Source organism: Biomphalaria glabrata, chromosome 15 (genome assembly GCF_947242115.1).
Source record: "Biomphalaria glabrata chromosome 15, xgBioGlab47.1, whole genome shotgun sequence".
NCBI classification, from domain to species: Eukaryota; Metazoa; Mollusca; class Gastropoda; family Planorbidae; genus Biomphalaria; species Biomphalaria glabrata.
In genome coordinates, this window is record NC_074725.1 from 16,758,926 (window position 1) to 16,775,842 (window position 16,917).

At 33.7% G+C, this 16,917-nt stretch overlaps 1 protein-coding gene across 2 annotated transcripts in view; it reads right to left on the reverse strand.

Annotated features, from left to right (window-relative positions):
- LOC106055745 (myosin-VIIa-like) overlaps positions 1-16,917 on the reverse strand; it is a 48,207-nt gene that overhangs the window by 21,768 nt on the left and 9,522 nt on the right. For both annotated transcript variants that reach the window (XM_056012487.1, XM_013212167.2), the window contains exons 3-20: positions 14,318-14,502; positions 13,638-13,759; positions 12,952-13,208; positions 11,211-11,364; positions 10,960-11,036; positions 9,812-10,062; positions 9,086-9,296; positions 7,744-7,879; positions 6,967-7,070; positions 5,911-6,048; positions 4,942-5,187; positions 4,408-4,518; positions 3,435-3,530; positions 2,628-2,702; positions 2,448-2,525; positions 2,189-2,344; positions 724-801; positions 111-182 (exon numbers count right to left, since the gene is read on the reverse strand). In XM_056012487.1, coding sequence (XP_055868462.1) covers positions 111-182; positions 724-801; positions 2,189-2,344; positions 2,448-2,525; positions 2,628-2,702; positions 3,435-3,530; positions 4,408-4,518; positions 4,942-5,187; positions 5,911-6,048; positions 6,967-7,070; positions 7,744-7,879; positions 9,086-9,296; positions 9,812-10,062; positions 10,960-11,036; positions 11,211-11,364; positions 12,952-13,208; positions 13,638-13,759; positions 14,318-14,502 — 2,547 coding nt within the window. The remainder of the gene's footprint in view (positions 1-110; positions 183-723; positions 802-2,188; positions 2,345-2,447; positions 2,526-2,627; positions 2,703-3,434; positions 3,531-4,407; positions 4,519-4,941; positions 5,188-5,910; positions 6,049-6,966; positions 7,071-7,743; positions 7,880-9,085; positions 9,297-9,811; positions 10,063-10,959; positions 11,037-11,210; positions 11,365-12,951; positions 13,209-13,637; positions 13,760-14,317; positions 14,503-16,917) is intronic.

Consider the following 16,917-nt stretch of genomic DNA (forward strand, 5'->3'; position numbering starts at 1 on the left):
TTTAGGGCTCGAAATCAGAACATGTATAAAAATATTTATATTAACCACAGAGTAATGTAAGAGTTTTTATTTTTCTCAAAAAATGCAAAATTTGTAATGAGTTAAGTTACCTTTTCTAGATCCTGATAGTTGAGCTTTTTCTCAAGTGTAGTATGAAGTCTGGACATAACACATCTGTAGTTCTAAACAATGAAAGACTACTTATTGATAATGCTTAAACAGGTATCAAAAGTTAAATGTAAACATTTTTTTTTTAAATCCACTTTTATTGTGTGAAATATATGAGTGATTATTGTCATTGGTCATGGTTGTTTGTTTTGGGGAGAGAGCACTGATCAATCACTGTCATATAGCTCAGTACATTTTTCATATAAAACTAAATTAATTAATTAAGACTAATTGATTGACTGATTAACTAATTGGTTAATTTTTTGGATTCATTTATGTGTTGTCATTGGCAATGAATAAATGCGCAAACTTTTAACTTGATGAATTTCTTTAATGGTCTCTAAAAGGTGACCTAGACCAAAATTTATAAAATAAATATTTTATGATGATTATATAAAAGTTCTTTAAATTTTCATAATTTTATAACACACATACTAAACACAACTGTAAAAAAGAGTTGAAATTTGGATTTTTTTTTTTTTTTTGGGTAAATCCAAGACAAATCTAATTGCTAGAATTTTTTTTTTAATTAGTTGATCAAAAACAACAACAAACCTTTTTATCTTCCTCATCCTCACTTTCTTGTCTGTTCAGCATGAACTGTAAGATGACTGTCCACACAGCAAGAGATGCCTTTCAAATAATCAAACTTTATAAGATGATGTCTCTTTTATCAATATACTTTAAAAAAATGCATCACATAAAAGATATATCGGGGTAAAAAATAGTGATTACCATTCATTATTGATTTGATCTAATTTAGTCAAGCTGAAATAAAACACAACGGTGAACAATCTAATCATATCCCCAAAGAAAATGGGTTAAAGCAGGGTTGTGTATTTGCTCCATCTCTGTTTGCTACCTTCTTAGGTGCCATACTGAGTCAAATGAGGCAGTGACTGCATGAAGACATTTACCTCAGGTTCTGCTCACATGGCAATATGTCGAACCTTTGGTGCCTACTGCCCCATACTAAAACAAAAGAGATGGTTATCACAGAACTTCTTTATGCTCACACTGAACATGAGCTCCAGCTAGCTGTTAACAAATTTGCGCTTGCTGCCACTTCTGGTTTAACAATAAAACTTGGGAAAAACAGAAGTCATGTTTCAGAAGTCACCCAATAAAATCTACTCCGATCCAAAGATCACCATGAATGGACACCCCCTTAACATGGTTAACCCTTTTACATATCTGGGAAGCAAGGTGGCCAATGGTACATCACTTTCAACAGAAGTTGATAACTGTCTTACTTAGGTAAGTAGCACTTTGATGCCTCCATGCAAAAGTGAAGCAGAATAACTTGCTCCACCTGCTAACAAAAATAATTGTTTACCAAGCAGTGGGATTCTCAACCCATCTACGTGGATGAGACATAGGTTTTATCACAGAAAGCAACTAAGATTTCTTGAATGCTTTTACCAAAGATATTCTTGCCAATGCTGTATGGACAGTGTAGAGGGACTGCTTATAGTTCAACAGCTATGCAGGACACATATTCCATATGGGGGATGACCATATGCCAAAGGCAATCTTTTTTTGTTGAACTGCAAGGTGATCAAGCATAATAGAGCCCCCCAAAAAAACACCTTAAAGACCAGCTTAGACATCAGCTTGCTTTATCTAACATAGAGGAGAGCACCTGGAAGCAGGTGGTTTCTGAACAAAATAGATGGAGATTTTTCTAAAGGCTGCAGAATACATATTTGAGACCAAAAGGAAATCTACTTCTGTGAACAGACGTAGACAACAGAAAAAAAGTCTAAGCCGACCACCAGCAGATGACAGTTATGACTGCACTGGATGTGGCAAAGTATGTAGATCACGGCTAGGACTACAAAGCCATTTGAGATACTGCACTTTACCTTAAAATATGTTTTTTTTAAATTCTTCATGTATGTCCCCCCAAAAAATATGAAAAGATATAATTCTTGTGAAAGAATGATGTTTCAGTCTGGAATATAACTTAAAGATATAATTCTTGTGACAGAATGATGTTTCAGTCTGGAATATAACTTACTATTTGATCCACTACATCATCTAATTGCAACAAAGACTTTCTTAAAGCTTTAGTGGTGAAAGAGCTAGTGGCATTGTCTTGAAAATATTTGGCAGCAAATCCTGCAAATGAGTTTGATGTTTTCAAATCTTCTTTAGATATCTCTTGGGCTGATGTCTAAATTAAACAAGTCAAAATGGTTGAAATCATAAAGTTTCAGAGTTTAAAATTACAAGAATCTGAAATAATAAAAAACAAAAAACTGTAAAGTTTAACTGACCTTGTGTTCCACAACATTAGGACTGTCATGTGTCTGACCACCACTAGAGTCGGTCAAGTCAACTGACCTCTGCTGATACTGAAAAATAAATTAAATTTTCCATTTATTAAATGTTCATTAGCATATTAATGAATTAATTAAATTGCTAGTTTTTGTGAAAAAAAGATAATACCATCTCACCAGTTCTTGTGTCTGAAGACTGCAGAACTCTTTTCTTTTAAGAGTTTTACGTAGAAGATATCCTCTGCAAAAACTCTACGAAAAAAATATAAATCTTGATATCATGAATAGTTTATTCTCAATCACAAGATGATAGAAAATTCTTTACAATAACAACATCAATTAGTGACAAAGACTTGGTTGTAGCCCATTCAGCATTAAAACTTAATAACTGAAGTCATGGACTTATTTCATGTTTTACCTTGAGAAGTTTTCTTGTGTTAAATGAACACACAGAGAAAGATTTTCAGTGCACATTTCATTTTGTGCACATTTCATTTTGTGTGAGTCACAAAAACTTTTTTTCTGCACAATTTAATATATTTGATGGAGAAATAACCACAAAGACTTTAGTCTACTTGTTTCAAACAAATTTGTTTACTCTAATGAGTACCTGACATCAGGTGGGAAAAGTAAAGTGGTTGGAGGTTGTGCTGGCCACATGACACCCTTGTTAACCGTCAGTCATAGAAACTGATAAACATGCTCTGAAAATGGGTACTATCACAATTTTAAGATATAGAGCTATGTAAGGGTGTAAAAGAAAGAAGTGTTAAAGGGGGAGGGGGGTGAAATCAACACTACACGAATGACTAATGCTTCATCCCATAGCCCCATCTCTCAGCTACACCTAGTAGAAGAGGTACTCATCTTCTTTTTTTAAGTAGCCTAACATATATATTCTATAAGATAAGATAGAAGAAAATGAATTTAATAAACTAAAATATTGCTTCAACAATGAAGCAATTATATTGAATTTTAACTTACTTGCAAGTTTATAATCCACTGAAAAATTTTTCTGTACCTGGTAGATAATATTTTAGACCTGTAAACAGCCTGCAAACGAGTGAAGCCTTGTTTCATCTAGAAGACAGATACAAAACAATGTTCTCTTAGTATACCCCTAGTTTAAATCACTGTACAAGTCTACATTATAGTTATGTTAAACTAAAACTATTAAAAGAAATAAGTGTAAGATGTTTTTGATAATGTTACTGATGGTTCTGTGACGGTTCTATTTATACAATTCTCTATCACTTTTGCACACAGCTGTGGATTATTTTTTTGTAACTCACCCCCACCCCTTTTCAACTATTAAAAAAAAACAACTAGTGTGCTCTTCATGGAAAAAAACACATTTTCTTGTTTAAAATAAGCATTTATAATGTAAAAATATTAAGATTAGTCCTTTTTAGAAAAAAAAGGCAACATAGTTTCAAGACCAATAAATGGAAAAAAAAAGGATATTTCAGCCTTCAGATACATGGAAGAAAACTTGAAATCTTGCAAACACACATTTCAGACAAGAGTTTTCAGCAAATTTATAAAATTCAACCCAATATATTAAATGCTTTTTTATAGCTTTTGCCAGTAAAATAGCAATAATTAACAAATAACTCTTTTAAATAATTAGATAATTAAATTAAACCACTAAATAGATAGCTTAGGGTCACACTTGTTAAACTATTTTGTTTAGATATTTATGAAGTAAAGAGGGGAAAGTATTTTAAAAATTGACACAATATACAAGAAATGTCTTTTAAGTAATATATACCTCCAAAATATATCAAATCTTATAATAAAGTAATACAAAAACAAAATAAATGGAAACATCATTCATCAAATTTCCATGATGTGCCTGTTATGTGTTTTTCACATTTCCATGATGTGCCTTTTATGTGTTCTTCACATTTCCTTATGTTGATAATATATTAACATTCATTAATGTAATTATACAGACCTTTAAATACCGTTTTCTGCACAGCCAAGTTTTTGATGCAAGCTGAATTATAGACATTTTTTCTGACAAAATATTCTCTCTTAATTGTTCAAGATAGGAGTCTTGTGCCACCTAAGATCAAAACAATTGCAAATTATATCATGTTGTATTCACTATTGTGAAGTTTTACAATAATTCATAAAATCATTGATATTGTCTTAACAATAGAGACATGATCCATATGAAAGAATTCAATTCATATCAGCTGTTCTATAGTTAATGTTTTTTCAAGTTGAAGTATAATTTGATTGAGATAACTGTTTCAAAATGTAGGTATTTAAAGCAGTGGTGAACAACCTTTCTCAGATGGGGGGACACACACATTTCCCAAATAGTGTCTGAGGCCCCAACACTGCAAAATTTTTACAGCATCATTGTGGATTTTCAAGGGGAAGGAGAGCACAGCATCTAAGGTTTGATGTGGCCCACTGATTTAAAGGATGATCTGCAAGAGATGAAGACAATCATCTTATCAAGTAACAGAAGTTTAATTACCTTTAAGAAAAGTTTTGTTTTGCCAAGTCTGAAATCTGCATTGTTAAGAAGCGCTGAGCAAATTTTTCCAGCCATAGTTTTACTGTCCCCCATTGAAGCAGGGGCCAGGCCTTTGACCAGCATCCTATATCTAGTGACAAACTCATTGTAGCGATGCCTTATAGGGTAACCAGCTCTTCGAATCCGTATAGTCTCCATCATGCCCAGGTATCTCAGCTGTTTACAACATAGAGCTCTGTCAAATACCTGAAATGGAAATATCTTCTTCTTACTTGCACAAATAATAGATATTCTAAATAAAAAATGTATGTTATTGAATAATGTTAAGTTTATATTAATCTTGTCATTCTTAATATTAGAAATTTAATCAGAGATAAGAGTGTCAACAACATTAATTTTGTCATACGTTTAATCTAATTTTACTCTGTATTATGTATCGTAAAGTACTATGCTATGTTATGTTATTGCAATATTTATAAAGAAATAACTCATTAATGTTGTATGGAAACAGATGATAAACTTCTAGACTAGCTTAATATATTTCTTTCATGCTGATCATGGTTTTAGTATTTTAGTCATCTAGTAAATTCTTACAATCTCTTTGTTAATATTAATCTGAAGAAGTAATTAAAAGTAAAAGGTTTATGCGCATAAAACAAGTAAAAAATAATAACTTACTACTAAAACTAGACAGATATTTTCTGGAATACAAAATGAATAAATCATAACCTATACATTTTTAGTTAGAAGAACAAAACTTTTTTTTAAAAGGGTAAAGCAAAATTCTTGACAACTCTTGATGATTGCTTTTTTTTAAACAGTTTTTTTACTTTGCTATTGAGTAGTAATTCTTTCAAATTTAAGAATTAATTTCAGATAACCATTTCTTTTTTTTTTTTCTCAAAAACTAAATGTAAAGAGAGCCAAACTGCAAGCACAAGTATTTAATTCAATGAATGTCATATCTACCTGTGGTCTCTTGACATCATTAGGTTTGATGCACCTGACAAAGTAAGGGTGACAGACATTCAATGTAGCCATCAACTGCTCCAGAGACTTTTTAAACTGTGTAGCCAAAGTAGCAGCTTTCTTTCTGGCATCTGTTTCCTTAAAAAAAAATCATCTCAAACTCAAACATAACACATTTAATTTCATTTTTTTCCCAGTAAAACTATATTTTATTAGTAAGCTATGGCCAATGGATTTGTATATTTTTTTTTTGTATTGCATATCCTTCATACTTTAACATGCTCAGTGCACTATGGTCCAATCTTTATGGGGGGATTCAGACTTGAGCCCATTTGATAGGTAGCCAAGCGGTTTACACAACTCAGACATATAGATGTCTTTTTACATATATATTTCTCACCTAACTTACAAAATGTCTCAAATGAAAATTAAGAATGAAGAAATAGAAGAAGAATAGTATTATATGAATGAAAATACTTTGCTAGTGAAATTATATTTGTTATATAAGTAAGTCAGAAACTCTAACCAATAGATTACAGAGGATATGTTTATCAATTACTATTTCCTTGCAAGAGGTTTAAAATAAATAGGAACCCTTTAAGTGATGGTTCTGAAATTAGCTCTTAGAAACATTTTTCTTTAAAGTTCTTCTTACTGAATTTACAGAGCTCTTATTCATCAAAAATGTTCCTAAATATAACATAGATGATAGATTTATGTAGGTGTAAAAACTAGTCTACTGTGCTTATGGCTTATTAAAATATTTTAAGTAACATTATTGAATGCTCTTGCTTAAACTTGTTTTTTAAATCTTAAAATAGTAATAATAATAATTCAACATATAGAGCCAAAAATATAATTAAGACATCCATTTTAAAGAACAAAAAATTATTTGGTAGGTTTTTTAATATTAACATTCTAGTAATAAATATTTAGTTTGACAACTCCAGACTGTAGAGAAACTTTAAAAATGTCAAAATTAAAAAAATTTAGACATATATTTATGACAGAAAAGAAAAACAAGTTCAGTATAAATCTATCATCAAAACAACTTACTGTGATGTCAGAAGCAAACAGTGTTTTGAGAAACTTGCTCTTTGATGTCTGTATTAGCTGTACTAGATCAGAGCTAAACGTGTCTCTGTTTTTCTCTAAGAAACCTACAAAAATTAGCAGAAAAGTCTACATTAGTCAAAACTGACATGAACGATCCCTAACTGTTGTTTTCAATCCTAAGTTTTAAACTATATTTTTTTTGTGTAAATGTTTCAGATGTTTCTTCTGAATTGAGGATTATTACATCCAAGACCAAACCCCTCAGAGGATGCAAAGCTGAGAGCCTCGGGACTAAAGCCAGAGCACATACCACACAACTAGGAATTTCCCACTTTTGTAGTCATTAAAAAAACTTAAGATTGTTTAAACAGAAGTTATTATTTCTATTTATCCTTAAAATTCATGATAAACTATGTTTTAAAAAAAGATTTTCACCAAATTATTATATTTAGTTTTAAATAATTAAGCTTATGTTAATGTAAAATATTTGATAATAAAAGCAGCAAAATAATTTTTTTTAAATAAATAGTTGTAGAGAAACTCAGATACTTTATTGTAAATGTCCACCTTATATAAATTCCATAAAAGACAAGAGCCCGAGCTGACTATGCAAGGAATAATCTTAGATCCTCAGTAACATCCCAATTTAAAACCCAGAATCTATTTCTTGGTGAATCAGTACCACATCTCTGAAGATAGAATTCAAGATTTCCGGACCAAACTATAATTTATAACACATTTAATTACTGCAAAATAAAATAGAAGTGAATCATTTACCATCAGGATCATAAACAACTAAGCCAGCAAAATGTTTCAGTCCAAAGGTCTGTGTAACAGCTGCTTTAGGCTTCAGGTAGTACTGGTTGTTGGAATGATAAAAGTGAAGCTTGTTCAACATACTTTCATCTGTCCCCTACAAAAGTAAAAAATATGACACAAACTTCTTAGTTTAGGAGTACAATGGTTTCCTTTGTTTTGTAATTTTATTTTTTTTACTTTCAAAGCCATATGTTTTGTGTTCTGAAAGTAAAGTATAATTAAGAAAAACAGGTAAACTAAAATAGACTAAATATATACATAGTCTATTTTAGTTTACCTGTTTTTCTTAATATATATACATATATGCTGAGTATATATATACATGCACAAACTGTGTCAATATCTGCCGCTCCAGAATTGGCTTGATCAGTCACTCCAGATTTTGCCCCATCTCAAGACATAACCAAAACCAGTAACTCATCTGGGTGCATCCATTGTCTTCAGAGACAGAAGGAGCCATATATACTGAGTGAAACTAGCCCAAAAATAATGTATTTAACTACCCTAAAAATACATACTTTATTTGGGTTTTCTTTTTTTTTTTAATTAGATACACTGTACACCAATTTGATTGTGATGCAGAGTGGAGGCTAAATAGATTTTATTTATTTTTCCAAACAGCATTTTTCATTGCCATAAGCACAAGGAAGATTTCATACAACTCTGTCATAAAAATAGAAAAGCTATCAGGAATCATGAAAAATGTTCTTTCTTGGATCAAATAAATCCATACGATGACACAGTATCCATAGATCTCCAGAAGTTCAATTAAGTGAATTAGGAAGATATGTCTTTTATTAATTTAGAGAGAAAAAGATTTACTTTAGGATTTTCAAAGAGTTTTTTTTTTTCCAAAGTATTTAGTTTTACAAATTTCATATGATTTGAGGATTCAAAATCGAAGTGACTGTATAACCTTTGATTGTAGAGTACTATAAACAGTATTGCATCATTTTATTCAAATACAAAAACAGAATCCATGAGTTGTTTTTAAATAAAAAAAACTTAACATCCAAACCTAGACTTATGATTAGCTGGAGGACAAGATGGAAGAAAAAAACTTGTAAATATAAAAAATGCATCAGATAATTCTGGATAAATCTTACTGCCCACTGTGATGTACAGGGTTTAAAAAAAAAAAAAAAAAAAGAATGTTTTAAATACTTCCCATATATGTTATTAAATAACACTTCAGATTTCTATTTGGTTTAAATGGTTTTTAATTACATTTAAAAGCAAAGTGTCTGATATTTCAGCTTATCTGTAATCAGTGTTCTAAAAGTATATTTCAGTCACTTACTTTTGGAAATTTGCTTTCTTCATCCATCAATGCCAGAATATTCATGGGCTTGTCAGCAATCAGATCCAGCACTCCCTGGTTGTCTACAAATTCAATATTTTTCCAGTTGATGCCTTCATTGTTGTACTCAGCTTGCTCAAGTTTGAAAACATGAGTGACAAAAAATTGCTGAAGACTTTCAATGGCATAGTTGATACACAGCTGTTCAAAGCTAGTCAATTCAAAATAATATTAATAGTGAGCTTAAGTTAATCAGACATTAAAACTATGTGAGTACAGAGAACAGTAAATAAAATAATAATACTATTTCTTGGCCTTTTAGTCCATACTAATATAAAACATTTCAACAAAACTAAAAGTGTACAGCCCTGTGCATTTCTATAATAATAGTTCTATTGATTTTTTTTTTAAATTTTCACCCTAAAACTATATTTTATTAGCAACCTATGGCCAACATTTTTTGTATTGCTTTTAAATAGCACCCCTTTCATGTTCATAGCATAATAAGTGCACAATGGTCCAATCTCTTTTTCCATTCTACTTTTAGGTGCTCAGCAAACAAAACTCAGCTTGAGTGGGGTTTCAAGCTGAAGCCCCTTGACAGGTAGCCAAGCTGTTTTTGCCAATCAGCCAACACACCACATCACAAATCCTTTGCAATCATTTTATTTAGTAGCTGACTAAAATGACTGTGATTGGAGAAAATACCTAACTCCCAATACCAACCTGTTTTTGTCAAAGTTTTCAAAGCTGAAGATATCAAGGACTTTAATTGACTTTTTTTTATGGTACTGTGGCTTGTACAGAACTGCATTGATTTTGTTCACAATCCAGATGAAAAGTCTGCCATATATTCCTTTTGCAAAAGCATCCCTAACATCCATGGCTTGCATCTTCTTCATGGTATATGTCACACTCTCATCTTTGGCAAAAATTGTTTTGGTCGTCAAGGCATCAATGAGAGCTTGGGGATCAACCTGATCTCAACAATAACAAAATGTAGTTTTTAAAACAAGCATTCCTTTTTGCTATTTATATATCAGAACAAAAACTAAATGCCTGATTCATAGATAATATCATAGTTATGTTTTTATATTCTGTAAAGCATTTTAAACATAGATTCAATTGAAAGTTGAGAGCATCCACCACTCCTTACCTTTTTTTTTCACTCTCTAATTTTATTTTTAATCCTCTACAAACAAATGTATTTATCTCCTGTTTTTTTTTCATATCCTTTTGTAGAATCTCTCCCTAACTATTCAACCCTAGTCAAAAATATTTTTGTCTTATTCCTCAATCTTTTTATCAATATTGGAGGAGTAACAGTTCTGTATGATTTATATAATCTACATATTTCAAAACAAAATTGCCTTAGTCAAGAGAAAGAAAAAATGCATGAACTGTGGCAAAATCTGCCACTACAGAATTGGCTTGATTAGCCACACCAGGTTCTGACCCATCTCAAGGCAAAACTAAAACAAGTGACTCTGGGCACATCCATTGTCTTCCAAGACAGAAGGAGCCATATATTTTGAATGTTCCTTCAGAATTGAAAATGATTACATCCTAAACCAAACCTTCAAAGGATGGTGGGGGATGGTAGTGGGCAGGGTTAGAACCCAGGACCATCAAGACAAAGTCCAGAGCATATACCACATGACCAGGTAGTCATATAGATCTGAGATGAACATGGGTTTTCAAATCAAGCAGCTATTTTTACAGGGTAACTTGGGTAAATTAAGTCAACCAAACTTCTGGATTAAGAATGCAGATTTAAAGAATGCAGATTTAATGGACATGCTCAAAATTTTATAGATAAACTCCACTGAAACCTGTTGGTTAGTAATTTTTTGTTAAATTTAATAGAAGATTACCTCTAGAAATGATGCTGTAATGTTAATGCCAGTCACATCTTCAATTTCTGAAGCCTCAATATTATCAAGTTCAAATTCTGTATAATACAGTAACCTTATTAATAGATGCAAATTTTCTGATACCGAAAATCATAGTTTTGAAACATAATGAATATCTTAGGCTTACAGTTTAATGAATGAAAATATAAAATGAATATAAACTAAAAGCTCACTTCAAAAAACAAAATGGGGCAAACAAGTTTGAAAATTACCATTAAATCTAACATTCCCAATGTGAAGTAAAGCAGACAATATCTTAAGTATGTTTACCATGTCCTCATCATCAAACATCAACACTTTCATCGCAGATCGGAATTCATCAAAGTCTTTTTCATCCTCTCTACCCTCACATTCTATCCTCTCTCCCTGGTACAGAAAAAGTTGCCAGAAAATTACATAACTGTAGTGTGCATGTTATTATAAGAAAACTTTATATATTACAGATGTTACTTTAAAAAAGAAGATAATTTAGTCCTACGCATTTCATGTCTCAATCTAGCCATGCATGTTAATGAATGACTTAAACTGTGCTAACTCATTGGTTTTCTTGGGTGATTCAGTCAACCCATTCCATTCTCTAATGACACAAGGGAAGTAGAAACAGTCGTACAAATTTGTTCTAGTCTATGGAATAAGAAATGTATTACTATCTTTGTGTCTTTCTGAGTATTTCATTAGGTTTGGTTTTTCTATTTGTGAATAATGGTTCAATGTTTTATGTATAATAGCTACTTTACTTTTTATTCTTCTGTCCTGAAGTGTCTCTAAGTTTTATGATTGGAATATTCCTTTGTTATAAATCTGACTGCTTTATTTTGTATTTGTGATCGTTTCTTTGTTTTCTTGAGTTGAGTGGTCCTAAACAAAGGATGCATATTTTAATATATTATCCTAACTAAAGTTAAATAGCATTTTAGTTTTATGTTTTTGTTGATTTGTAAAAATTTCTTTAAAAAAAAACTTATGTTTTCCTTGAGATTTTTAAATTTATTTCATCACTTTGGGGATTCCATGATAGCTTTTCATTTATTATTATACCTTTATATTTTGAGTTTTTAGTCTGTGTAACTGGTTTACCATGAATAAAATAAGCAGCAGCTATCTTGTGAAGGCTTAGTGGTAAAGTGCTTAGATTCCAAACTGAGGGGTTACAAAGTTAAAATCCCTGTGACGACTGGTACTTTGAACTTCAGTGTTCTTAGTTGGGTCCACCTAGCTCTCAAGGATACCTTGTACATATGTTGGAGAAGTAAAGGAGGTTGGTTGGTGGTTGTAATTATTTAATAGATATCTTTAGATGCAAAAACAGCAAACCATTTGCCTTGCCTTTACTTTTACCACATGCTTTATTAGAGCTGAATGGACTCACAAGTGAAAACCTCCTATTCCTTCAGAAACTGAATCCCATCCTACAGTGGCTTAGCCAAGTTTTCTACCATTTTTTAAAGGTTTGTTGCTGAGTTGTAAATTGCTTGGCTTATGTGAACTGAGGATTCACGGATTAGAATCTTGCTGAAGACTGGGATTTTGAATTTCAGGATTTTTAGGAATTCCATGAGTACACCCAACTATGATGGTACCTGACACATGACATCTTCATTAACCATCAGCAATAGAAAAAGATGACCTTTACATCATACACCATATAGCTCACTAGCTCGAAAAAGGAGCTCTTTACTTTTTACTTTATACTAAGTTTTTAAATCTAATTCTGTTCAAACTAATTTTATCAGAATATTTTATTAACTATAATATTTCAAATGGTAAGTCAGGCCCAAGGTTAGGTTTTAAGAAATGTTGCCAAATTTGCAAACCAGAAAAATGCATATAGATCTATATTATTTAATATCAGACCTAGTCAAACCATAAAAATTGAATAAATAGAAAGGATATTTTTTGGTTGCACATTAATTCAAAGTTCAAATTTAAAATATTTTGTGAGATTTGACTTGCCTGTAAAAGATATTCAAAGTTCTCTGAATCCTGCACTTCAAACATGGCTTTCCCTTCTGCTGTGAGGCCAGCTAACATACCATAAAAGATGTGGTAATTTCTCTCCCCTTTTCGTTGGCTGACAATGCGAGATTTTTCCAGCAAGTATTGCTCAATCTTAGCACATTCAATAACACCTCTCTCATCAAAGTGTATGTCAATATATTTTCCAAAGCGACTAGAATTGTCATTCTGTATTGTTTTGGCATTACCAAATGCTGATAAAAGGAAATCATTAGTATTATTCTAGATCTATACTCAAGGATTTTCAAGTGTCTCTAATAGATAACATATATTCTAGATCTAGACTATATATAAGACTCTATATAGTCTATATTATCTAGTCCTAAACTATCTACAGCTAAGGGGGCGCAAATGTAGAGAACAAAAAAATATACTGTAATCAACTAGTCTTATTCTCTTTTCATTATGTAGATACCATTAACATTACTATAGAATAGTCTATATAGGCCTACCCTTTCCCTTCTTTTTTTTTTTTCTCTTTTTGTTGCAAGTTCTTTTTCAGTTCAGTTATCTCTATTGTTCCAGACATGTATATATTAAATATATATACCTTGATATAGGCCTATAAGCCCCTATAGACCTATATTTATTTAGTAGGCCTAGCATCTATAAATTAACCATACCTTCCAGAATTGGATATGCCTGCAGTATCTGTTGTTCAATGGATGACTGTTGACCTGAAACAGATGCTAGGTATTGCAGAATAAATTTTGTGCATTCCGACTTCCCAGAGCCTGATTCTCCACTGTACATAGACATAAACATAAAAAAAAAATTGATCACGTTCAATTATTATTTGTTCTTGATTTGACACATTTTGAAGTAAAAATTATAAATTTTTCATTAGATAGGCCTTCAAATATATCATTTTAAAGATACGTTAAATTAAAGCTATAGATCTAGCTTTTAGGGTAGAGAAGTAATAATATTAATAACTAAGAGTAGGGAGAAATACACTTCGCGAGTAGTAGGCCACTTTCAATATCTAGTGACTAGTGGACCAAATAATTTTGGACTAAAAAAAACTTCTGTTACCTGAGAATAAAATGGAGAATAAAATGGAAAAAAAAAAAAGTTTTTCATTCCTAATAAGTAACTAATGTTGTATTAAAAGCCATTGCATTTTGAACAGATCTATAATTTTTTGGCACATATTGATATTCTATTGTCATATTTTTAATTAAATTATTTTCATATTTTTAATGTAAGTATGATATTATAGACCAACTAATGCTGCATATAGATCTATATATTGTTAAAACAATACTCTTATTTTGGTCTATTTAATAGTCAGGTAACTTACCTGATAATAATACATTGATCTTGATTAGATTTGTGCATGCTACCGTAAGCATTGTCTGCTATAGCAAATATATGTGGAGGTAGCTCTCCTATTTTCTTGGCTTTGTACCTTTCTACTTGTTCCTGACTGTAGATTGGCAAATCTTGGTAAGGGTTTACAGAAATGAGGATGGAGCCTGTGTATGTCTGAAACAAAGAACAAAAACTTGGGGATAGTTTATCATGTTTTACATAGCTTATAAAATTTTAGACTTAGCTCTAGTTCTCTGGCCTTATTATATTGATTCTGTCCGGGACGGACATGGCTAATTACAATGACAATTATGGCTAATTGGAACATCATGACATTGGCTGTAAAGTTTCATCGCTGCAGGCGGGGGTCGATCAGTGGCAGTTGGCTTGCCTCTTGAGCTTGATGGAGCCATCCATGTTGCAGTCAGCAATGGTCGCTTCCTTCTTCTCCTCCAATTGGCCTACATCTGGTTGCATGGACGTCGTGCTTTCATCGCCATCCACGTTGAATTCAGAAAACGTTTTCTTCTTCTCCTCCAGTTAGCCTTGACCTGGTTGCATCGATGTCGTTGTCGCATCGTCATCCACGTTGCACTCAACAAAAGTAGCCTTCTTCTTCTTCTCCGCCAGTTGGTCTTCATGTGGCTGCAGTTATTTCTTGGTTGAATCACCATGCACGTTGGACTACGCAAACGCCGCCTTCTTCTTTTCCTCCAGTTGATCATCCTCTTGTTGCAGTGACGTTTTGGTTGCATCGCTCTCTTGTCGGTCGGTACTGAGGACAGCCACTTGACACATGGAGAGGTATAGGATGTAAGGGCACGGATTACCAAGATTGTTGACCAAAGAGGTGGCTTCATTGGGCTTTGCGAAGAAGGACTGGGATGGGCTTCAAATCCACAGGACATGGAATTGTGGGACAGGTCATCATATTCAGCCTTGTCTGGAGGGCATGCTTGTGGGGCAGGTTGGTAACACTCCTCGTGCAAAGGTCCCTCGTCTTCGGCTTCAGGCTCCATTCGGCTTTCTTCACCACCATCAGGACCTCTCTCTCTCGTCTCAGTATCGGGCCAATCGCCTGTTTGTTTCAGACCCGGTCGATGACTTTCATCGTGCGAATGTCCATCAACTTCAACGTCAAGCTTCCTTGGATTCTCTTCACCACCATCAGGACTTTCATCTCCAGTCTTGGCAGCTGGACCACGTGCCTTGTCTACTTAGATGACATTATCGTCATAGGCAGAACCTTCGAGGAACATATCGCAAACCTGAAGGAAGTATTCGAAAGAATCAGAAACGCTGGAATGAAATTGAACCCAAAGAAGTGCTCCTTGTTCAGAAGGAGCGTCAAGTACCTTGGGCACATCGTGTCGAAGGAAGGAGTCAGCACAGACCCGGATAAAGTTGAAGCCGTAAATGAATGGCCGATCCCCGCTAATATCCAGGAGTTAAGAAGCTTTCTTGGACTCTGCACGTACTACAGACGTTTCGTACCAAACTTCTCTAGCCTCTGTAGCGCCCTTCATCAATTGACAGAACCGAAGCGGCCGTTTATTTGGACAACGGAATGCCAGGAGGCCTTTGAGCGACTTAAAAAGGCTCTTGTTTCATCACCCATTCTGGCCTACCCGATACCAGGCGAGACGTTCATACTTGACACCGATGCGAGCAATACTGGAATAGGCGCTGTCTTATCCCAAAAGATAGATGGAACTGAGAGAGTCATAGCTTACTTTAGTCGGAGATTGTCCAAAGCCGAAAGAAACTACTGTGTTACAAGACGTGAGCTACTGGCAGTTGTGGATGCCATACAACATTTCCACAAATACTTGTATGGGCAAAAATTCATCCTTAGGACAGATCACGCTGCTCTTCAATGGCTGTTGTCATTTAAAAGTCCTAAAGGACAAGTCGCCAGGTGGATTGAACGTCTGCAAACCTATGACTTCGAGACACAGCACCGAAAAGGACAAACTCTCCAGAATGCTGACGCGCTGTCCCGACGACCTTGCAGAATGGAATGTAAACACTGCAGCAAGGTTGAAGAAAAGGGGGGTATCATAGATTACCAACATGATGGTTGTAGGGGCTCTCATTCTCTGTGTCGCCGGGTTCCGCCCCTTGAACTGTGCTGTAGCGAACCTTCTGTCGTGAACCCCTTTTCTGAACCTCGCTGTATTGAGCCCCTTTTCTCGACCGTCTTGACTGCGACACCTCCTCTCTTATATAGGGTCCCTACTGGCCTTCTCGAACCGGATAGAACGCCGCTCGACGTTTCTAGGTGGTCAGATGACTACAACTCTCGTGACGCTCCTGAGCTCTGTTCACGACGTCGATCCTTCCCGGACCGCCGTCGATCCTTCCCGAACCGCCGTGTTGACACTCGAATCGGCTGACCGGCGTAACTCGTCACGGTTGACCGCTCGTCTAGCGCTGGCCTGGGGTGATTTGCGTCGGCTGACTACACTCACACCACTACCCCCATCTGTGCCACCACCAGGTTTATAACAATATATTTGTTTTCATTCACATTATACTAATTATAGTACTAGATGGTACATATATATCTAATTAGATCTGTTGTTTGTT